This window comes from Syngnathus typhle, linkage group LG11 (genome assembly GCF_033458585.1).
Source record: "Syngnathus typhle isolate RoL2023-S1 ecotype Sweden linkage group LG11, RoL_Styp_1.0, whole genome shotgun sequence".
In the NCBI taxonomy this organism is placed as follows: domain Eukaryota; kingdom Metazoa; phylum Chordata; class Actinopteri; order Syngnathiformes; family Syngnathidae; genus Syngnathus; species Syngnathus typhle.
In genome coordinates, this window is record NC_083748.1 from 12,492,141 (window position 1) to 12,513,580 (window position 21,440).

The 21,440-nt window shown below is 45.9% G+C and overlaps 5 protein-coding genes across 5 annotated transcripts; 4 read left to right on the plus strand and 1 right to left on the minus strand.

Annotated features, from left to right (window-relative positions):
• Nucleotides 1–641: 641 nt before the first annotated feature.
• rps23 (ribosomal protein S23) lies at nt 642–2,214 on the minus strand. The gene is made up of 4 exons (XM_061291603.1): nt 2,124–2,214; nt 1,129–1,288; nt 900–1,020; nt 642–823 (listed from the first exon to the last, which is right to left on the minus strand). Exons 1-4 carry the CDS (start codon nt 2,212–2,214, stop codon nt 677–679), a joined length of 519 nt encoding a protein of 172 aa, XP_061147587.1. The 3' UTR covers nt 642–676.
• atp6ap1la (ATPase H+ transporting accessory protein 1 like a) lies at nt 1,287–6,056 on the plus strand. The gene is made up of 7 exons (XM_061291602.1): nt 1,287–3,258; nt 4,298–4,320; nt 4,511–4,638; nt 4,809–4,963; nt 5,163–5,213; nt 5,416–5,653; nt 5,736–6,056. The coding sequence occupies exons 1-7, from the start codon at nt 3,080–3,082 to the stop codon at nt 5,991–5,993; spliced, it is 1,032 nt and encodes a 343-aa protein (XP_061147586.1). The 5' UTR covers nt 1,287–3,079; the 3' UTR covers nt 5,994–6,056.
• Nucleotides 6,057–6,344: 288 nt separating this feature from the next.
• pde12 (phosphodiesterase 12) lies at nt 6,345–9,356 on the plus strand. Its single transcript, XM_061291183.1, has 7 exons — nt 6,345–7,187; nt 7,325–7,755; nt 7,974–8,079; nt 8,247–8,391; nt 8,457–8,535; nt 8,626–8,748; nt 8,958–9,356. The coding sequence occupies exons 1-7, from the start codon at nt 6,604–6,606 to the stop codon at nt 9,299–9,301; spliced, it is 1,812 nt and encodes a 603-aa protein (XP_061147167.1). The 5' UTR covers nt 6,345–6,603; the 3' UTR covers nt 9,302–9,356.
• Nucleotides 9,357–10,418: 1,062 nt separating this feature from the next.
• gmppb (GDP-mannose pyrophosphorylase B) lies at nt 10,419–15,207 on the plus strand. Its single transcript, XM_061291184.1, has 10 exons — nt 10,419–10,563; nt 11,222–11,448; nt 11,553–11,633; nt 11,976–12,024; nt 12,268–12,410; nt 12,538–12,696; nt 12,767–12,845; nt 13,900–14,027; nt 14,108–14,290; nt 14,381–15,207. Exons 2-10 carry the CDS (start codon nt 11,320–11,322, stop codon nt 14,510–14,512), a joined length of 1,083 nt encoding a protein of 360 aa, XP_061147168.1. The 5' UTR covers nt 10,419–10,563; nt 11,222–11,319; the 3' UTR covers nt 14,513–15,207.
• Nucleotides 15,208–15,359: 152 nt separating this feature from the next.
• lmcd1 (LIM and cysteine-rich domains 1) lies at nt 15,360–20,847 on the plus strand. The gene is made up of 7 exons (XM_061291185.1): nt 15,360–15,953; nt 17,818–17,903; nt 18,029–18,284; nt 19,102–19,251; nt 19,339–19,533; nt 19,645–19,863; nt 20,077–20,847. The coding sequence occupies exons 1-7, from the start codon at nt 15,936–15,938 to the stop codon at nt 20,185–20,187; spliced, it is 1,035 nt and encodes a 344-aa protein (XP_061147169.1). The 5' UTR covers nt 15,360–15,935; the 3' UTR covers nt 20,188–20,847.
• Nucleotides 20,848–21,440: the final 593 nt, after the last annotated feature.

The window sequence follows — 21,440 nt, forward strand, 5'->3', positions numbered from 1 at the left end:
TGAGCAGTGACTGGTCACATTGCTCAAAGTACAAGCAGGTCAGCACCACTTGAACTATTTGCAAAAACTTCTACTGGTACCTTCTTTGCAGCCTTGCAAAAGCCGAAAAGCGAATTGGATTGGAGCTCTTCTGGTCAACTGTGACAGTGTCCTTCCCAATTTTGATGGCAACTGACAAACGTTTAACTTGAAAAGTCAGTTATGGATTTAAAAAACAAAACAAAAACGTGTATTAGCTAAGGATTTTTTCAAGTATGCGTCTATAACTTGTAGTCAGACAATAAGTTAGACAAGAATGGTAAGTATTCATATCCCAAAACGATGTGAAAAAATGGTTACAAAAAAGAGAAATGTATAGATTTAGCGCCAAACTTAGGCTTTAATGATTGAAAAAACATGTTTTCTTCCCCGTTTTGTATATAGAATACATCATTTATTTTGCATGAAAAAATCCCCAAGTAAAATTGCATATTACGTTGGTATGGACTGCATTAAACTGAATTTTGGCTAGATGCAACTTCAGTGATTACCGCTCCAATTTTTTTTTTTTTTTTGCCCAAACTGGTACATTGTGTTGTCTCACTTTTTCTGTCCTGACAAGACCTCAAAATAAACCCAAAAAGGACATCAGACTTGGAAAATATGACGTGACACTCTTTATTTGCTTGTCTGCCTTTTATGACCTGGGTCTCTCCTTCTTGCCTTTGTATAGCGCCAGCAGAGACACGTTGGCCACTTTGACCACCTTGAAGCGAACTCCGGGAATGTCTCCCACGGCGTGCCCCTTACGACCGAAGCCTGCCACCAGGACCTCGTCGTTCTCCTGCGGCCATAACCACGCGGGCAAATTAGGGTACAAAAAAACAAACCATCCGTTTACCTTGTTAATGAGCGTTCACCTCGATGAAGTTGAGGCAGCCGTCGTTGGGGACGAAAGCGGTGATCTTCTTGCCGTTCTTAATGAGCTGCACCCTCACGCACTTCCTGATGGCCGAATTGGGCTGCTTAGCCTCCACACCGCTGCACACACACACACACAGACAGAGTACACATTATAGAAATGGTTTCCTTTGTGGCCCATTTTTACACATTTCACCAATTGATGGGTGTCTGTGTGTTTGGACGTACACTTTCTCCAGAACGATGCCTTTGGCGTGAGAAGCCCCTCCAAAGGGATTGGCCTTGAGGGCGGTGCCCAGGTGAGCCTTCTTGTACTGCTTGTCATGCCATTTCTGCTCACGGCGGTGATTGCGGAGCTTCCTGGCTGTGCGCAGACCACGACACTTTCCTGCGGGAGGTAACGCACCGGTTACAATACCAAAGGCCAAATCCGATCATTGCAACTCTGAATCCACCTCGGGTACCTCAATACACATTTCAAATTTGAATTACTTTGAAGTTGTTGTTTCTCCATCTTTATCCACCCATCACATTGAGGCTATGCACTTTTTCAATTATGTACAGTCCTGAATTTTCCATTTTATTTTACAAACCAAATTTTGGACGGTGTAGAAAAATGTCCTGACTTTTGAACTAAAAAGCACACAATTATACTTTAAAAAAGAAAAAAATGGGGTGCATGATTTTAATTTCTGATCTATTTACATACATCTACTGCTACTCATTGACAGGCGACCTTAAGCAATAACTAATGGCTTTTCTGATCAAATCGGTCAGAATAAATTAATAAGAGGGGATTTTTTTTAAAAAAATTTCAACATCATTTAATTACGGTACTCACAGTCTAAATGTCATTTAGAAGACCGGTTGTCACAGTGTAATTATTGGCAACCAACAGAGATCAATCTTGGACCCCACTAACTAAACGTATGTGACTTGAAAAAGGGTCAAACATCAGACTTTCGTCTCATTTATGACATACGTTATTCGACCAAGCCGGGCTAAGCTAAGATGCTAACGAGGCGAGCGGCCGCGTCATGGCCGCCCCACGTTGCGGCGCTGCGAGACAAGGAAAATATTCCATTTTCACGCCTTTTAAGACGTTTGTATCGAATCAAAATAACCTCAAGAGTACATAAGGTGATGGTGTAGCGCCTCGTTGGGATATATGGAGTAAGTGGCGAGGATTGGTGGGTGAAAAAGGCAAAAATCTTGCAGCCTACCCATGATTGCAGGAACGAGTCTGGGAAGGAAAAGAGAGACCCAAGATGCACCGCGGCGAAATGTCCACCCTGAGGACCCCGGAATTGGCATCCGCGCAGAACGCCTGATTTAAATGTTCACATATACAGTGTGCAGTACTTAAAACATTTTTGAAATTGTGTCTCTCTAGGAAATTTGGGTATCTGCAGAGTGGTTTCGATACCTATAAAGCAATTATGTGCAATCTTTTTTTACGTCCCTGAACCCCCCCCCCAAACTAAAATAACACAAATACACATCTATTTAAATTTTAAAAATCTTAAATGTTTTTTGTAATTGGTCTGATTTGACTAAATGTTCATATTTGAATTATAAACGAATGCAAAGACGTTTACTCCCCGTTAGTTTTCTCACACTGAAAAATGTAAATTGTTAGTGCAAGTTACATTTTTACCTTCAATTCTAAAACACGATCACGTCCTCTATATAGAAGTAACAATAATATTATAATATATAATATAATAAAAGTAATAATATTACTACTATAACTGTTTTAGTTCAATTTAATGTACTCTATTTTATCTATGATAATCCCGTAGGGAGCAGCAGGCATTGCCCCTATTTTTCTTCTTTTTTGATTGGAAAGTTGCAAAATATTTCCATTCGTGAATTATAGTCATGTCATTTCAGTTTGCTGCAGTGTATGTTTGTACCGCACACATTTATGGATGCACTTAATTCAATATATATATAATTTACATTTCAGATGGATGACATAGCCTACAATTGTCTGGAAAATCAACAACTCCCAATTGCACGTATTTTGTCATTGAACTACACAAATGCAGCAAATATAATTCTGTGATCCGATGCAAAGGAGATGCGGCTGTCCAGACATCTGCTTTCCGATTGGTTGCTTCCTCAGTCTGTCGGGCGGGGGGGTTAAAGTGGATTAGAAGTGTGTGTTGAAGGGAATATGTGTGTGTGTGTGTGTGTGTGTGTGTCACTGTGCATTACAGCACATCGGCACGGCGCAGCGATGGCTCCCAAATCTCCGGAATCCTCCTGCCACAGCATCCTCCTCCTCCTGCGCCTCGCTGTGCTCCTTTTGCAGCCGTCTTTGTCGTCCTGCCGTGACCCACATCCATCTGACAGGTAGGCGAGGACACACAATTCCTCCACTGACACTAATCTCATCTTTGAGCTTTGAGATAGCAATGAACGAGCGGCATTGTTCTTCTGCTATGTGCGTCTTAATATAGGATAGCTTGCAGCCGCCTTTTTTAAAAATGCAACGGCATCAGCTCAATGGTTACTTTCAAAATGACTCAAATGCAGAAAAGATGATCCAGATTGACATCAGGATATTTCAAACAACCCCAATACTCAAGATCCCAAATCATGTTTTCAATATTTTATTTTTGTGATACAAACATGATTTAATCTTGACTACAAATGACATTTTTTGTATATATATCTATGATGGTGCCCAAATTATTTTACAGCATATGGCAGAAGGTACAATTAATTATCATCAATTATTTAAGTTTATTATAGTAATTATTTATTATTTAATTAATTATTTTCATTTGCTGGTCTGGCATGAGTTTTTTTTTTTATGTCAAGTATTAGTTAAAGCACAACTATTTGAGTTAGTAGGGCATTTAGGTAATCTTCCAATACATTGGCAGTTCAAGGCAATATATTAAATTTGATTGCAGGAGCTCATTTTAACGTGTAATCTTGTGCATTATCATGATTGTTTTCAATTGTCTGACAAACAAATGCTGACATTTTTGTTGACTGGCTGGCGTTCACCTTGCGGTGCTGTCAGCGAAGGATACAAAATCTGCTCTTGGCTCAGAACCTCCTGCCCGTGTGTATTCATGTGTTGTAATGATTACATAATCCAAGCAATCCCCGCAATCCGCAGTGAATTGACCCATTAGGAGTCAGATTTTCTTTTTTTTCTTTTTTAAGGCTGGCAGAGGCGGGGGAGGTGAATTTCGATTTGCTTGTCCGGTAACGTGGTGCACAGTTAAAAAAAAAACGAGTTTCTCAAGATTTGAATAAGGCCCAACATTTTAGGAATCAATCAAATCTCCAGGCTTAACGAGCTCTTAAATCAATTTTATTTCGGGAAGGCAATCAATTGCTGATAATGTGCTAAAAATGCTTTTACTTCTTGTTCCAGTGCTGCTGCAGTTCCAGTCCATGGTGAGTACTTTCAGTTCATAATAAAGATGTTGTGTTTAAACTTTGCATTATGTTGCAGTGGTTTAAAACAAATCAGTACACATGAACAATCAAGTACATTAATTTGCATTTAAGTTGAATTGTTGTTCCCGTTTTTTATTGAACATTTACGCATACGCAATACATTTTGATGAAGGCATTATTTGAGTAGGTGCAGATGGAATGGTGATAGTGGATGGACAGCTGAGGACAGAAGAGAGTTTGACACTACATGAGGTCACAAAAGGGAGGAAGTTACTGCAGACACCAGGAGCCGCACTTCCCTTCCCTCCCCTCAAGGTGGTGTACATCCACGTGCATTTTCTTTTTTCAGCCATTTCAGTCCCCTTGCATCTGGGCCCATGGGGGAAAGAGTGAACCAAATTGGTTGTCAAGTTCATTCGCACCAATTACTGGCCTGGAGTGGAACAGTACCACTGTAACACTTAGCTGTCCCTCGTGTCAATCAGGTGCTGTCCAACGGGAGGCCATGCATGATGTTCCAGGCCAGGAGGTTGTATCTGCGTTACAAAAGGCAGAAGCAAGTGGACCTGACCGAGCAAGCCTTCTCCCTGCAAAAGTCTGTGGACATCAGCCAGTCGGTGTGCCACCAGGACAGAGCCACGTATGTGCCGCACCATCTGCATTGATGTGCCAAGTTGGAGGACACTACTCGCAAAAAGAAAGTTCAAGACTCATCAAAAACCCCAACAAGATGTTCGACGTGAACTTGTTTTGCCCTCGTATTTCCCCCCTGCAATAAATGAAATACGAAAATCGAATGAGACGCTTGACCCCTTGACCTGTTTTTGTGTGCTCACCAGGCTAGTGATGAGCTTTGGAGATGTGGACGATTTGAGAGGCCTATCCATCAGGTGACAAATTATCTGTCAATATTGTAAATCAACTCTGTCTTTGCTATGTTTCTCATGCTTAGCTATATGCTTGCCAGGCTTTAGAAAGTGAGAGCGCGCACTCAGGGCCAACAACGAGGCGCTCCAGAGCAGTCGCAATGTATTTTCAGGCTAGCTACCAACGGGAAGCATATAACAGCGAGCACTTTCTTCTTCTTGCCAGGATGCAGCTCTCCAACAACTTCTACGAGGCTTCGGGCCAGTGGTGGTTTTCTTTGGACAGCGTCTCGGTTGTCTACAACACTTCGCAGGAGGCTGTGTTCAACGCCAGCGAGGTGTACGCACCGTCCTCGTCCTCTTACCATTGCTCGCACGTCAGTAGCCTGGAACGCCACAGCGCGCTCCTAAGGCCCGGCAGCGACAACGCCCGCAGCTGGACGCTCACCTTCGCAGACTTCCAGGTACCCTTCCCCACCAGCTGCCATTATTCTGGGTTGAATTGTATTTGAGGGTGAAAATGATCCCCTTTGCGCCCCTGGTCAGATCCAGGCCTTCAACGTGACTTCAGGAAGGTTTTCCCCAGTGAGCGACTGCACCACCTTCCTGACACCCGCAATCCTGATGGGTCTGGTGACGTCGCTCATTCTGCTGCTGGTCCTGGCCTACGCGCTGCACCTGCTTGTCCACCTCAACCGCATCGAAAACGACCGTGAGCGCAAGGCACACGGTGACTTCCTCCGGACCCCGGAACAAATGGAACGCTGCTGTGCGGAAAATGTAGCGGATAAAGATGTTCCCTAGCGAAATACAAGCTTTTATAGTTTTATTATTTGATAGCAATCGATTTGTCCTTTTTAATAAATGTAATAAAGATATTTTTACCTACATTGAGGGAGCTTTCTTTTATTTCATTTTCTCCCGAGAAATATTTTTGAAACTTTTATAAAACAATGTTATAAAACATTCTGTTATGTAACAACTGGTTCAAAGATTTAAACTTTTTTTTTTTTAATGTTTATGCAAGACTGTGGGGAAATTAGAACTTTCATTGCAAAATGGTTTTCTGTCCTTTGAGGCGTATTTGTGTACCTTTTCCTCCGACCACAAGGGGGCAACAATTTCTTTATGGGTTGGTTACGTTCCGGAAGTACAAAAACACAGCTTCCATAACTAACATGACCTTCTGCAATTTATGTAGTACCTTCGTTCATATTAGTTGTAGTAGTCATTTTAGAAGTATACTTGATAACGAATATATCCAATTTAATTTTGTGTTAAATCGCTTAAAAACGAACAAAAGCTGCACTTTCCTCAGCTGGTGACACTAGGAAGTAGACAGCCAGCATCTAGCGAGTTCCGGGGCATTGATGTCGCCTTCAGCCCGGCTTTGGAGTAACACGTCCTGGTCTTCATGTTTAACAAGCTCACCGTTGCCCTCCTTCCATTTTACCGTCGCCTCCTCTCCGTCTCATCGCCAGCGGCTTTGAGTCGGGAGTTCCGCCACCTTGGCAGCATGGAGCCGGCCGCGGTGAGATGCGTGGCCGGGGAGCCCAAGCTGACCATCTCGTTCTGCCTGGACGGCAGCCAGAAGCACATGCAGCGGGAGCAGGACGAGCCACTGGGGAAGGTCCTGTCCCGCATCGCCTGCACCCTCGCAAAGAGCAAAACCAAGGCAAAGAAAGCGAAGAGGAACGCGAGGCAGGAGCAGCCTGCGGCAGCGGGGGACAACCCTGAGCCCGCCGTGGTGAAACTCTTTATGGACGATGGCGAGGTGCCGGAGACGGTGCTCAACGCGGAAGCGTGGCGAGACGGGGCCGTGCTGCAGCTCGGTGACGTCCGATACTTAGTACGCCGGAACGAGCCCATCTTCACCACCGCCGAGCTGCCGGTATCGCTGCTGGCCGGTTTCCCCGTGTGTCCCAAGTTGGAGGTAGAGTTCGGAGAACTGGACCTCTGCGACTTTACGTGGTACAAGGAGCAGAGCCCAAACTCCAGGTAGCATGGTGCAGACCAAACCTTAAGACTACCCCCACTTTTTCAGTGTTATTTCAATGCAAAAAAACATCGTCTTATATTCGGCCCAATACGGTAGAGAAGAAAATGATTTGAGTTTGTATTGGTTGCAATTGCAGTCCCAAAACCGACGGGGAAGGCAGGGCTCAGGACGTGGCCTGGATCCAAGTGGGCCGCAGCAGAGTCTACGTCCCATCCAACCAGGACATCGGCTGCCAGCTCAAACTACGCTGCACGCCCAAAGATGGCCTCGGGCGTAACGGGCGACCCCTCGAGCTTCTCTCCGCCGGCGGCGTGGAGGCAGGGCCGGGTGCGTGCACCTTCGACGGGCGCCACATGTACACGGCCAAGGAGACGGCGTGGCCATCGCTGCGCGTGGTGTCCTACAACATCCTGGCCGACGTCTACGCCCAGACTGAGCTGTCAAAGACGGTGCTGTACCCCTACTGCGCCCCCTATGCCCTGCAGGTGGATTACAGGCAGAACCTGATCAAGAAAGAGCTGACGGGCTACCGCGCCGACGTCATCTGTCTGCAGGAGGTGGACAAAGGTGACAAATGCAGACGAGATGTGCTTCATTATCCGTTCAGTTTTTAGGTCAGCGTTTATTTGCATGTACTTCCAGCATTGTCACCACTTGTCAATTTAGTGTGTATGTTTTTTTTGTGTAATTTCACCTATTCCAGGTCAGTCTGGAATGTATTCTCGAGAATCTGTCCAGATGTTAGCCGACAGCCTGACCCTTTTTTTCTCCCCCTCACATGCCAGGAGTATTTTTGGACAGCCTGACTCCAGCTCTCGACGCCTTTGGCCTGGATGGCGTTTTTAAGGTTAAAGAGAAGCAACACGAAGGCTTGGCAACCTTCTACCGCAGGTTTGTTGTCAAAGACAGATTTTAAAGTGTGGGAACACCGTGCCGTCATGCTCAGAACCGCTGAAAGGTTCTAGGTTCACTTGTCTATGTGCTTGCGCTGGTAGAAACAGTCTAAATTGTCCGTCGGTGCCCCAAATGAGGACAAGCGCTCGTTTGTTCTCCTTTAGGACAAGATTTAAGTTGCTGAGTTGCCATGACATCACACTGAGCGAGGCGCTGACGTCGGACCCGGTCCACGCTGAGTTGCTGGAGAAGATCTCGGCCGACGAGGCCCTGCGAGACAAGATCGTGAAGCGCTCCACCGCCTTGCAGGTATTAAACGAGCGCCGCCACGACTTAGCGACACGCTCTGTTGGCACTCTTTCTGGCCCCTGCAGGTCAGCGTTCTGGAGGATCTCCACCGAGCAGGCAGGAAGATATGTGTGGCCAACACGCATCTGTACTGGCACCCGCAAGGTACGCTTGCTGACCAAAACAGCAGCCCATAACCGAAGCACGCAAACCGTTTCAGCCACCTCCTTTAACGATCGTCTTTTTCCTTTGAAGGCGGGAACGTCCGCTTGGTCCAGATGGCCGTGGCTTTGCGGCACCTGAGTCGCGTGATCGGCGAGGCGGCCCCAGAAGCTCCGTTGGTTTTCTGCGGCGACTTCAACTCCTCGCAGAGCTCAGGTAACTCATGCGTGTCAAGAGGTGGCTTTCAGTCTGCTAGCTTCATGCTAACACAAAATGCAAAAGGCCTTAGATGCCTTCATGGAAATTAGCATGGATGTTGCGGTAATTAGAAAACTTTGTAACGGCTTTTACTATAACATGCAGCAACACACAATAGTCACGATAACTGTAGCTGAGTTCCGCCGGTTCTTCCTGTCCCGCCTCAGGGGTCCTCCAGCTGGTCACCGAGGCCTCGCTCCCCCGGCAGCACGCCGACTGGAGCAGCTCGGGTCCCCGGGAGGAGGATTCGCCGTCATCTTTGGTGGCAATGGACTTGTTGTCTCCGCTCCCTTCCCTTTTTAGCGCCTGCGGCCCACTGGCCTACACCAATTACGTGGGCGGCTTCCAAGGCTGCCTGGACTACATCTTCATCCAGCCGGAGTGCATGCGGGTGGAGCAGATCATCCCCATGCCAGAGCATCACCTGATCACCACCTACATGGCGCTGCCCAGCGTGGCCCACCCGTCAGACCACATCGCGCTGGTCTGCGACCTGCGCTGGGAGCCCTGAATACAACAGATTTAAAGCCCAAATATCATGGTAATAAATTCTACTGTTTTACTCATATAGTTGTGGTCTATATAAAGTGGAACAGCAATGGTTTTGTCTGAATTCCTCGTTTTGATACTTGTTCTGAGGTCTTTAAATGCAAATGAGATACTTCACACCCCTCAGGCCGGCCGCAAGATGTGCACCTCCCCTTTTGGTCGCCATTTGTAGTTTTTTTTAGCTGAGGTAAGGTTTCCATTTTTTATTTTTTATTTTTGCTTTATTTAAGCGAGGTAGCGTTTACTTGCGCCCAAACGTTTTGATTGATTAAAAGATATCAACGACAGATGTGACATAATAGATAAAGAAATTGTCATGGAAAACAGAAAAATCTGAACAGAGTAAAAAATAGCCCCCAAAACGATCATAACAGTATCTCTGCACTATTACACTTTTCTACACTCCTGGATACTCCAGATACTCAAGAAAATCATTTTAAAAGCAAAACAATTCGATTTTCCATGATACGTGTCCTTTAAAATCATAATGATAAATATTAAATTCCATTTAAAATAGTGATTTTGATTTTAATGTTAACTTGCTTTGCCAACCACCCTTTTGTCTATTTTTGTCAATATGAAATCTTAACTTTAATGGGACAGTTTTCTTGAAGGAATAGCTTTAAGTCACGTGGTTACTCGCCACGCTGTTTTGATACCATTGGTCAAAAGGGCTGAAGAGGCGGGCCCAGAGCGTGCATTGGATTTCGGAGTGGTGAAAATAATTACAATTCATGTTTAATATCTGTTAGTTTTGACAGTTACATTAAAGTCCACTGATTGACCAATAATATATATATATATATGTACGAGCAAAAAAATGTACGATTCTTGCTATCCCAGATGACGCCCCAAATCAATGAACCCAAACTGAAGCGCTTTTTCAAACTAACATTCTGGCAAATTTGCCGGAATTGTAAAAATAATAGTAAGTGAATAAAACCAACCTTATTAATAGCTAAATAAAATATCGGTATGTGGTAATTACTCTTATTGGAATTTATTTTAACCATCGTTCTTTTGCTTTCAGCCCGTAAATTGTATCAAGTGTAGAGTTTGTGCATCGTTAGACTTTTAGTTTGAAATTTAAAAAAAAGCTCAAGTTGTTGTGATGTTAATGGCTTGACATCGGATGGACAACCCGGAAGACAAACAAGGATCTGGGATTTGAGCGCAGCTACGTGTCACTCTCGGAGTTCAATCCTCTGTGAAAGATCCGAAAATGTGAGTTTTCATACCCTCTAACACTAAATTACTCTCACTCTAGCAGTAATAATACGAATATAATTACTCCGCCACAGCGAGAAGCATGTTAGTTAGCCACCGTAGCTAACATGAGCTCCCTTCAATCACTGAGCGGTTCTTTAAATGGACTCTACGAACAACTGGAGTCCAGATTTCCTCTTGTTTATTTATAGTTACCTTGGGGAAACAACAAACACAATAAAGGAGTCGTTACCCTCGTATGTCACTTTTTCTTTTAATAGTTGCTAATGATGGAGGTAATATAATTCCAGAGTCAAACTGCTGTCATTGTGCAAATTGTAATGCCCAGTTTCTAATGAAGAGAAACGGCTGTATAAATAATAGCTGACTTAATAACACTAAGAAAAAGTAAAACTGCTCAGCCCACTCATTAAAAGTCATTCACAAAAGGTTCAGTAAAACCAGTAAAACTGATATAAGGAGGTGGAGAGGAATCTGAGTCATGCATTGATTGCACTTTGCCTCTATTTGAACTGTCATGAAAGAGGAAATGCAGATTAATCTGTCTGAATAATCTTGTCGGGTTTTTCAAAGGGACTTTAGTTTGTCCTACCTTCCTACATCACAATACATTTCAAACGCTGGTCCATATACATACCTTTTCTTTTTTAAACAGAGCAAAACACAAGGAAGAAGAGAGGAGACGCCTGGGACAGACTGATTGTCGATGAGCCCCGGTTGCCACCCGAACGGTCACTGAAGACATCGGCGAGCATGAAGGCTTTGATCCTAGTGGGCGGCTACGGCACCCGCCTGCGACCGCTCACTTTAAGCGTGCCCAAGCCTCTGGTGGAGTTCTGCAACAAGCCCATCCTTATGCACCAGGTGGAGGCCTTGGTCAAGGTAGGATGCGATGGTGGCTTTACTTTGACAGCAGTATGTGTGTGTCATTGTGTTCATCCATGAGTGTGTGCGGCAATCCCATGTTTGTTTCCATGCGTGTCCAGGCCGGGGTGACGCATGTGGTCTTGGCGGTGAGCTACATGTCTGAGCTGCTGGAGCGAGAAATGAAGGTCCAGGAGCAGAGAGTAGGTGCAACACATTCTCACTACACACAAAAAGTTAGTGGTTTGAAGTTTCAAATTGTGGAGTGAGCACACATCTGCTGGATCAGTAATTATAAAATCAATATATAATGTGAGAGAGTGTTTAATTGTGTAGCTGCTGCTGTTTTGGTTAGCAATGGAAAACGTGCAGTCTCATTACTGAAGCCAAAAATGTGACATGGTCTGGCCATGTACAACCTTTGAGTCTTCAGCCTTCTGGTGTATTTACTTTGAGCAAATACTGTCAGAGGTTGTCCTCAATCTACGAAGGCATCCATCCGTGTGATCTTTAGACCAACGTTTCTTTCTGCTTCTCCTTCTTAGCTTGGAATTCGAATCTCGCTCTCGCACGAGAAGGAGCCTCTTGGAACGGGTGAGTGTTGACACTGACGTGCGTCCTGAACATGTCAGTTTGGAGACTTTCCTTGATCGAAAATAGGGAATGATATTCATCTATCCATCCACTGTCAAAGTTCATCCGCATTACAATTGTTCCAAAGTATTTAATACAGACAAAAAGAGGAGTGCAATTGAGCCTAGAGGAACTCCTCCGTACCGTAATGCAAAGTATTCCGACATCTGCTGACAATGTCTTTCTTCACACCTTGGGAATTAGCTGGTCCTCTGGCACTGGCCCGCAAGCTGCTGGACGTGGACAACGAGCCCTTCTTCGTCCTCAACTCAGACGTCATCTGTGACTTCCCCTTCCAAGACATGCTGAAGTTTCACTGCGACCACGGCAAGGAGGGCACCATTGTGGTGAGAGGGCGTCATTTCCTCGATGTTCTTCAGTGCCGCATCCTCGTTCACAGACTGCGGCCCGCCGCTACGTCGCACGTTTTTGGATCGAATCGGAATTTGAGCTTTATCGCCAAATTGTGTGAAGGTGACCCGCGTGGAGGAGCCGTCCAAGTACGGTGTGGTGGTGTTCGAGACGGAAAGCGGCAGGATCCATCGCTTTGTGGAGAAACCGCAGGTGTTTGTGTCCAACAAGATCAACGCCGGCATGTACATCTTCAATTCCAGCATGCTCGGCAGAATCCAGGTCAGGAAAAGCGCGCGTCCATCGTCCGTTTCTCGTCGCGCAAAATTGACGACTTGCCTTCTGTGCGCAGTTGAGACCGACATCCATCGAGAAGGAGATTTTCCCCGTCATGGCCGAAGAGGGACAGCTCTATGCCATGGAGCTGCAGGGTAACTACAACCCAGCCTCGTCTTGCATCACAGAGAGTAGCGCATTGCAGTACAGGAAAAAAAGAGAACACCGAAAAGTTGGATGTACATGAGAGTGAAGGTCCAGTTAAGTTGAGCCGTGAAGATGAGTGTGCATTTGGCTTTCTTCTGAAAGTTCACTCAAAAGCATTCACAATCTCTTTGGTCTCCTCAGCCCACGGCTCCACCAGACGTAGGTTTGCGTTTATTTAATCCCACCTCAAGTCTTTGACACCAAGCACTGGTACCACCAAATCAAATCAGAACTAGATCAGAACCAGATGGACTTGGTGCTCAACCGGAGGCTTCTTGTTATCTGCTACTCGAGATCATCACCTCCCCTCTTCTAGTTTTAGCTAGAACCTTCTGGTAGGTAGTTCTTCAGCCTTTGTCAAAGACCTACAGAATCCCTCTTCCCTGGAGTAAAAGAACCAGACTAGGCTCTGACGTCTGGCCCAGAATCAGAGACTTTTACCAGGGGTCAAGGACAGACTGTAGATTTACACACAGGCAAGGCTTCTGGTAACACTCAGAGAGCTGGACCTACATCAAATTGGAGTGAAATACCTGGACCATAGACTCGTACGTGGAGTGGAGTCAAAATCCTGGACCAGGTTCATAAACTGGAGCCTGTGCAGATGACCTAAAGTCAGAGTAAAAAATCTAGACTCGAGATTCCTGCACCAGAGTGAAAAACCTCCTCCAGTCCAGTTGTGACTTCAGTCCGTGTTTGTTTTTACTCTTGTCAAGGTCTTTGACCTTGGCACAGGTCTTTAACTCAAGTTGGACTCAGGTCCAGGGCCATGACTGCTTTCAAACCATTTAGCCACAGATTATGTCCACCTTTTTTAGCGCGACTCGTGTTCTTCACGCACGGCAAATAATCGTCCACAATCCAAAATGAGATTTTGCCTCTCACGTAGGTCTTTAGTCCAAACCCCATCCCGAAGCACTGCCCGTCTCATTGCAGTTCTGAAAACTCATGTCTTGTCTCATTTGTTGAACGCTAACCCGTGTACATCGTGATTACGTGCAGGCTTCTGGATGGACATCGGACAGCCCAAAGACTTCCTGACCGGAATGTGCATGTACCTGCAGTCGCTACGGCAACACGCCCCTGAGAGACTGCGCAGCGGGCCTGGTTTCCTTGGCAATGTGCTGGTGGTGAGACTCTTATTGGTCATTGGCCCGAATCGAGTCATACGTGATGTGATCCTGACGAGACCGGACTTTCTACCCCGCAGGACCCGACGGCTCAGATCGGCAACAATTGTACAATTGGGCCCAACGTGACCATCGGTGCTGGCGTGGTGGTGGAGGACGGCGTGCGGGTCAAGCGCTGCACTGTGCTAAAAGGGGCCCGAGTCCGCTCGCACTCCTGGCTGGAGAGCTGCATTGTGGGCTGGAGCTCCTCAGTGGGCCAGTGGGCAAGTCCAGAGTTTTTTTTTTCCCCTTTCCCCCAATGAATACATTTCCCTTGTTTACAGATTCCGCGCTCTCCGTCCTCTCCCCGTCAGGTCCGAATGGAGAATGTGACGGTTCTGGGCGAGGATGTGCTTGTCAATGACGAGCTATACCTGAATGGTGCCAACGTGCTGCCACACAAGTCCATCAGCGAGTCAGTTCCAGAACCGCGTATCATCATGTAGCCCCAAAAACTTCACCGACGTCATTAATGAAGTCTACTGGACTGTCAAACTGGATCACAGAATCCAAAGTCTGGGGTTCCGTCAAGAAAGAACAGTCTAACCTTCACCATTTTTTTTATGGACCTAAGCTCTGTTTGACTGCACCTTCAGTGATCTGCTGAGGCCAATGTCATGTGACGAGGGTGACAGGAAGGAGCTTTTCGTACTGTGCGTCATCTCTACGCACTGAGAAATGTTCAGATGGAGCACTAGAGGGCAGCAGAGTAACCGCTACGCTGGAACCTCAGAAGTCCAACTTGGTCACCTTGCATTTGTTCAACTTTCAAAGCAAATTCCCCCCCCCCCCCCCCCGTAGGAAAACCATGGAAATGAAGGTAATCTGTTCAAGGGGAACGGTGGGCATTGTGAAAGGAGCGTTTCAGAATGAAGCGATTCTAAATGTGACCTAAAGATGGCGCTCGAGTTAAGGGAACACATTTTCCGGTTGATTTCTTTTGAAACGTGTTCAACTTGATTTTAAATTGTGTGGTTATTTTGGCAAATTTTCTCCACTCCCAGAAGAAATCTATTAGTGGAGGAAGCTAAAACTATTTTTGACGATTACTGTATATTAGTGAGATTTGATGAAGGTGATATGAGAAGGTGATGAGAGGCTCTTTGTGCCTTGATTAAATGGGTGAATGAAGAATAGAAAAGTTTGTATTGATCACGTTCCTGTCCAATATTTCTGCAGTGTGTGTACATGTGCATGGCCAAGTGTGTGTGTGCGTGCGGCGTTGATGCGGTGTGTGGTCAACCACATCATTTTATCGCTCAGGCTTGTTCATGCTGAGCAAGCCATTCTGCGTTTCCCTAGTTTTTCTTTTGGAATATGTTCTGCTATTTCTGCTTACTCTACATATTTTAGGCACACATTCCATTGTCAAATGAAGGTTTTGCATGCAGGTGACCTCTCGAGGTCACAATGTTCAGGACACACAACGGTGAGTAAACACACGATGCATTCCTAATACCTCCACCAAGGAGGAGGAGAACTTTGTACCATTTTCATTGGTGAAGTGTTTTGATTCTCCCCCACCCAGGTTTCCGCTTAAATTGGCTTGCTGAGCGCCGGCCAACATTGTGTGGGGAGCAACGGTTTGGAAGGCCGGCGTGCATTGGGAGTTGCTAGGAAACGCATTCCTGCAGCGCCAGGCGGGCTGGAACACAGTCGGGAGGTGAGGAGACCTGCCCACTCGTATGTTTATTTGTTTTGCTTTGGTTTTGGTGCCGACGGTGGGCAGACGAGAAGGAGGAGGAGTGGAAAACAAACGGAGGGGGACGCAAGAGTGACGGTGGGCGGGGTGGACAGGAAGCCGGCTTGACAAGCGAGGAATTCAAAGTTCCAGTCTGGGTCGGGAGACGAGACGAGACGGACGCTAGCATGGACGCTGTGGCCAAGGTAGGAAAAAAATATTTTTGACACAATTGGTGGTACATTTCCAAGACTGGGCAATGAGAGCAGGATGTGAAAACTGCACATGAATAGCACCGGCTTCCCAAAACGTGATTCTGCTGTTTGGGGGAAAAAGTCAGATAATTAAATCTTGCAAATCTATAATGACTTATTTTTGGTACCGCAAAACATTTATCAAAACCGTGTCCATGCAGATGTGAAGGTGAACAACAACAACAAAAATAGTCAGCAGGATTGTGTTGAACCAAAAATCACCCCAGCATACTACTTTTGAAATCAGAGGTGCAAGAAAACTTTCTAAGATTCCTTTTTTTGTGCAGATTTAGAATCTGATTTTTCTCCAGCACATCATCACATTTTACAACGCATTGTAAAATGTATATTGTGTATGCTTTTTTTTATTTATTTTTTTTATAAGACAAACATAAGCAAAAAATGTAAATATCTCAAACATTTGATGTGATGGATAAAATTAGATTTTTTAAATCGGTATCAAGAATACATTTAGGGACACATATGATAAAAATTTCTGTGATCACTTGATGGATCAGTATCACCTGTTAGGGGCTTAGCCCCCCCCTCCCCTTCTGTCACTCCTGAACTCTCCTCTGTATCCAAGAGAGACACAACACACGCTCTGAGGTTTATTGTGAATACGCTGGATATGTAGCCATGACTCATTTAGCCGCCGCTGATCCAGATGTGCTTTTCATGTTGCCCGCTATTTGTATTGCTCCACAAATATGAAGCTTTCAATGGAACCCCGGACCTCACCTCACCTCACACCCTGCCAACAAGTGGCTGAACAAACGACAGCAGGCATCTCCAGGCTTGAGGAAACAAACACTTGCTTCACAAGGTGCAAGACATTTTAAAGTCTTCCTTGCGGTGACTAGATTTGGACAAAGTCTCTTTGCTCTTTTTTTGCACTTCCATCACTGCTGTGGACTGTATTGGGCATGCGACTCGGTGACCTTGAACTTCTTATCTCATTAGCATTTCCTGCTCGTTTCCGTCACATAGTTGGCGTGTTTGGAATGACTCGGCCCAGCCAAACTCTTCTTATCGCGCTTCTAAATATAGACGCCGTCCCCTCGTCGCCTTTCTGATTCAGCTCGGATCCTCCTCAAACATTTTGTCTTCAACGCACGTCGAATATGTGTTTTTCCCAAACATCAAAAGACAGTTTTAGCCTCCAATAAGCAAATTTGAAAAAAATGTCCCCCTTGTTTCATGTCGGGGTCAGGTCACAGTGTCTTCTCTTGAATTTTCAGGATACACATAAAGCGTTTGGCGCTTTTACATGTTCCTACTCCTGAGGCAACATGACACTGGGCCTTAGCACTGACCCAAAGCCCGCCAGGCTCCCCTGGGATGAACATGAGTGCCAAGTTAGCATCAGAATGAACGCCGTCACACTAATACCTATTGAGGCTGTCCAATGTCACAACATCAGCCAGGAGATTTCAGTCGAATAAAGTCCGGCTCGCTTTGGCTCGGTTCAGGTGGGCCGTTTGTGGCCCACGGCCCATTTTGTTTTTATTGGCCTGCAACAGTTAAAAATAAGTGTCACTGCTTGTTTCCACAGATATCACAGACCTTTCGGAGTCTTAAAACGTTGCAAACCAACGTGTTATTTAAAAGTTAATTAAGGAGAAAACGTTTTAAGTCTGCCTAGCAACAGGTGACATCAGCCGTCAAGCAATTGCTTCCATCCAGCTCAGTCACAAGTTGCGCTGCTCTTTTCTTTAGCGACACAGATTAAATGTACTTATTGTCAATGTCCCGAAATGAGCAGCACACGTGCATCATTGATTGATTGATTGATTGATTTTTCTTCACCCCTCAGATGTCAGTTGAGGCGAATGCGTCAAATGCAGCTGTGTGTCTCGTTTGTAAGGACGGCTGCTCTGGTTTGCAGCCACATTCTTGGAGGTGATGTTTTGTTCATACGCTGAACTTTTTTTTTTTTTTGATACACCAAAACTGGCCAAAAATCCAAACGCGAATCAGATTCACAACTGGCAAGAACGTCATTGAAGCTTTGCGGTCATTTTCAGAAAAGCGTGCGTGGCGTGCGGCTGCAGCAGCGTGGACCACGCCCCCGGTACCCATGCCGATGACGACCGGCGGATGGGACGCCTGCTGGTCGACTCACCCTGTGCCCACCTGACGGCCAAGGTGAAAGGGGGCGGCGGCCTTCGCCTGTACAAGAGGAACCGCATGATTGTGACCAATCCGGTGGTGTCACGCAAGGACCCCACGTTCAGCACCACCACCTATGATTGGGCGCCCTTCGGCCTCAACCAGAAGCTGGTGAGGAAACCGCAACAACTTTGCATTCTCTTAAATGTGTTTTTGAAAACATCAAGATCAATTTGGGTTTTAAATGCGCTTTTTTTCTAAACCGAAGACAAATTGTTTTTTTTGTTTTACATAAACATCCACGACTATTCCAAGTGAACAAATCTCAGCTAGCGATGTAAGCCGGATGCAGCGATGCTTGAGTTGAGCAGTGGCACCTCCCTGTTGGCCTGTCTGCTTTCCATTAAAAAGCCTCACGTCTGTTTTGGGTTTCACAGCCCACCATTGCAAGGGTGAGCGTGACTTGTCGGAGGGCAGGCTTTGCCTTTGGGGCGGTGGGGGTCCGGCATCATTGCGGCAGAACATGTCGACTCAAATGTGTTACTCATTGAAGGAGAAGAAAACAAAAAAAAGCATTCCAAGTGCAACTTTGAACTTTTGGGCTGTTAGTCACGACTGCGCTGCTGTCATCGGATAACCTCATAAAGGGAGTCTGACTGTGGGTGGATACACCAAATGGGTTACGAAAAAAAGAGACTGCTTCGAATATCTTCATGCACTCGAATCTTGTGAAGCGAGTGTTTAGAATCTTTCATAGGTGAGTAAAATTGAAATAACACTGGATCAACAACAGAGCCCTGTGGAACGCCAAGTTGCTGCAACCAAATGACTGGATCTGTCTTGCCTCACACCGATTCAGGGAAAAGAAGCATTAAGGTCACCTTCTCAAGGTTGTGAAGTTGAGCACGTTTTCAATGTGAAAGGGCCTGCAAAAAGAAATGACCAGAATCTTATAAAAGGATGATGATCAGAGTCGCCCAATACACAGGCCAAGCGGTACATGGAGCTGATTCCGGAGTGCCAGCGTCCCATCTCCGGGACCGGGGGAGCAGTGCTACGTCGCAGGCAACTCCTCGGACAGCTCCCCGCCTACGACCAGGACCCCATGACATGTCAGAGCCTGGCCGGCGACGACGAGGTGAGCTGACCAACGCCTGATTCGAACTAACCCTAACCCCAAACCATGACCGCCGAACTTGCAACTGATATCTCCTAACTGTCGCAGGTGTCCGCCATGCTGCTTTTTGTGAAGCGCTACAAACTGGAGGCGCTGGGCGTGGGTGAGGTAGCGCTGCCCGGTGACAGCGAAGCCCTGCGGGAGGCGGCCAATCAGAGGGAAGCCAATGAGCAAAACCATGGCGACCAGTCCAACCGCACCCCTGAACAGCCCAGCAATGGCCCAGAGAACAACACGCAATACGTAAGCTGTCCAAACCGTCCTCTCTTATCCTTTAGAGAGCTACTAAGAGTTAAGTGGAGTGGGAAAAAAAATGGAGACGTCAAAGCACTATTGTACTCTCTGTCTCGTCAGCGTTGCTCAAATTGCGGCGGCGACGTGGCGTCGGACAGCCCGGCGGTTTTTGCCGAGCGCGCCGGTTACGCCGCCGCCCTGTGGCATCCCGCCTGCTTCACGTGCGCCGAGTGCGGCCAGGGATTGGTGGACCTGGTCTACTTCTGGTCCGACGGGAGGCTGCTGTGCGGACGGCATTACTGCCAGAGCATCAGGCCGCGCTGCTCTGGCTGCGATGAGGTGAGGAGGGGAAGGCAGAGTCTGTCACACACTGCCCCAAATCAAGCGACACTCAAGTTAAAGAAAAAAAAAAAGGAACTGATGTTTCAAGCTGCTCTCAAGTGACTCTGGCAAAAAAAAAAAAGGCAATCTTATGGAGTCGCAAGTAACTCATTTACTTTATTTTCATTACCTGTTATTAGCTCTTCATCACATTTCTCGTTATCGTTTCAGCTGATCTTTGGCGAGTCTTTCCACTTGGCACAAGATGGCAGCGCGTGGCATCATCATCACTACTGCTGCTGGAGATGTGGACAAAGCCTGGACACCCCCTGCCACCACTGACGCACGCAACCACGCAAAGGACAGGATAGGACAGTGGTACCCCTCTTTTGAGGGGAAATCAGAGAGGCTGAACTGGAATATCGGTCAGTCAAGGTATAACTGTCCACATTTCATGCATGTTGCTTAGTACGAGTGGTGTCTTTCAAGTTTCCAAGCGCTTAACAAGACTTTTATTGTGGAGTGGACGCGCTCGGCTGATTTATCGGCTCGTAAATTGCAGACAGAGTGACGTGATCCAGATGTGAGCGCTCGCCTTTGGAGATGTTTAAATGAGCTCATATTTGACATTCAAGCTTGCCAGACAGGACCGTCTCTGACAAGTGAATCGCACGGGGACGATCGCAAAGTGGCTCGCGGACGTGGCATCTGTAAAGCTGATGATTACAAAGTCGAGTCAAGAGTTAAAGCATTTGATTTTCATGTTATTTTGTAAATTGATGTTTAACTTATTTTTCAATTCCATTTTAATCAATGCAAACTATTGCAAGAAAATGAAATGTGTCAAAAAAACAAACAAAAAAATATGCGTTGTTTAAATTAACAAAAATATATAGAATATATTGTAATGCATAAATACAAAGCTCCAAATTCCATATCGCAAAAGTGCTCGCCTCTTTTCCTGTTTGGCTCTTTTCATGACAATAAAACGCTTGAAATGTTTCTTGTGCTCATGATTGGACCCAAATGTTGTCAAGTCATCTCAAAGAATCTATTTTTAAGGGAGGGATTGTGCGTACAAAATATGGACAGAGGTGAGGAACTCGATGTGTTTAAGAACAATCATTGAAGAAAAAAAAAAAAGTCAGGATGACGTACTGCCGGCAGTAATGTCAGCTTTTCACCGCGTTCCTTAGCAGCTACGTCAGCAGCCAAAGAAAGCACTATTTATAGATATTTTTAGATCCTAAATGAGACGTTTACGTGTATTTTCACGCACAAAAATCCGGGAAAGTTCACTGAGGTCACTTGACTGAATTATGCATTCAAGACTGATGTTGAGGTGGTGGCGCCCTCGTGTGGGGGATGCCGTTTATGCCACATTACGTCACACTTAAATCACTTTTTTTTTACAATGTCACTGTTTGTTATTCTCGCTAAAGAACAAGTATTGATTCAAATTCGTTACCAATTTTCTGTTAGTCAACGGTGGTTGCTGTTTGCTGAAGTTGCTACACAACATGTCCAACAGTCCTTGAACGCAGCTCAGCGTGCCTATTTATGTCTGAAAGATCGGTCCATCCATCCCCGCCCGC

Excerpts from the sequence above, each read along its gene's own strand:
- rps23 (XM_061291603.1), bottom strand. The coding sequence starts at position 2,214 with ATGCCAATTCCGGGGTCCTCAGGGTGGACATTTCGCCGCGGTGCATCT. Across the intron at positions 1,289-2,123 it reads ACTCGTTCCTGCAATCATGG|GAAAGTGTCGTGGTCTGCGC; the intron begins GTAGGCTGCAAG and ends TACCTCCCGCAG. Across the intron at positions 1,021-1,128 it reads GGCATCGTTCTGGAGAAAGT|CGGTGTGGAGGCTAAGCAGC; the intron begins GTACGTCCAAAC and ends GTGTGTGTGCAG.
- atp6ap1la (XM_061291602.1), top strand. The coding sequence starts at position 3,080 with ATGTGTGTGTGTGTGTGTGTGTGTGTGTCACTGTGCATTACAGCACAT. Across the intron at positions 4,964-5,162 it reads TGCCACCAGGACAGAGCCAC|GCTAGTGATGAGCTTTGGAG; the intron begins GTATGTGCCGCA and ends TGTGCTCACCAG. Across the intron at positions 5,214-5,415 it reads TTGAGAGGCCTATCCATCAG|GATGCAGCTCTCCAACAACT; the intron begins GTGACAAATTAT and ends TCTTCTTGCCAG.
- pde12 (XM_061291183.1), top strand. The coding sequence starts at position 6,604 with ATGTTTAACAAGCTCACCGTTGCCCTCCTTCCATTTTACCGTCGCCTC. Across the intron at positions 8,392-8,456 it reads AGCGCTCCACCGCCTTGCAG|GTCAGCGTTCTGGAGGATCT; the intron begins GTATTAAACGAG and ends TGGCCCCTGCAG. Across the intron at positions 8,749-8,957 it reads CAACTCCTCGCAGAGCTCAG|GGGTCCTCCAGCTGGTCACC; the intron begins GTAACTCATGCG and ends GTCCCGCCTCAG.
- gmppb (XM_061291184.1), top strand. The coding sequence starts at position 11,320 with ATGAAGGCTTTGATCCTAGTGGGCGGCTACGGCACCCGCCTGCGACCG. Across the intron at positions 12,846-13,899 it reads CTATGCCATGGAGCTGCAGG|GCTTCTGGATGGACATCGGA; the intron begins GTAACTACAACC and ends GATTACGTGCAG. Across the intron at positions 14,291-14,380 it reads GCTCCTCAGTGGGCCAGTGG|GTCCGAATGGAGAATGTGAC; the intron begins GCAAGTCCAGAG and ends TCTCCCCGTCAG.
- lmcd1 (XM_061291185.1), top strand. Across the intron at positions 18,285-19,101 it reads TCGGCCTCAACCAGAAGCTG|GCCAAGCGGTACATGGAGCT; the intron begins GTGAGGAAACCG and ends CCCAATACACAG. Across the intron at positions 19,534-19,644 it reads CAGAGAACAACACGCAATAC|CGTTGCTCAAATTGCGGCGG; the intron begins GTAAGCTGTCCA and ends CTGTCTCGTCAG.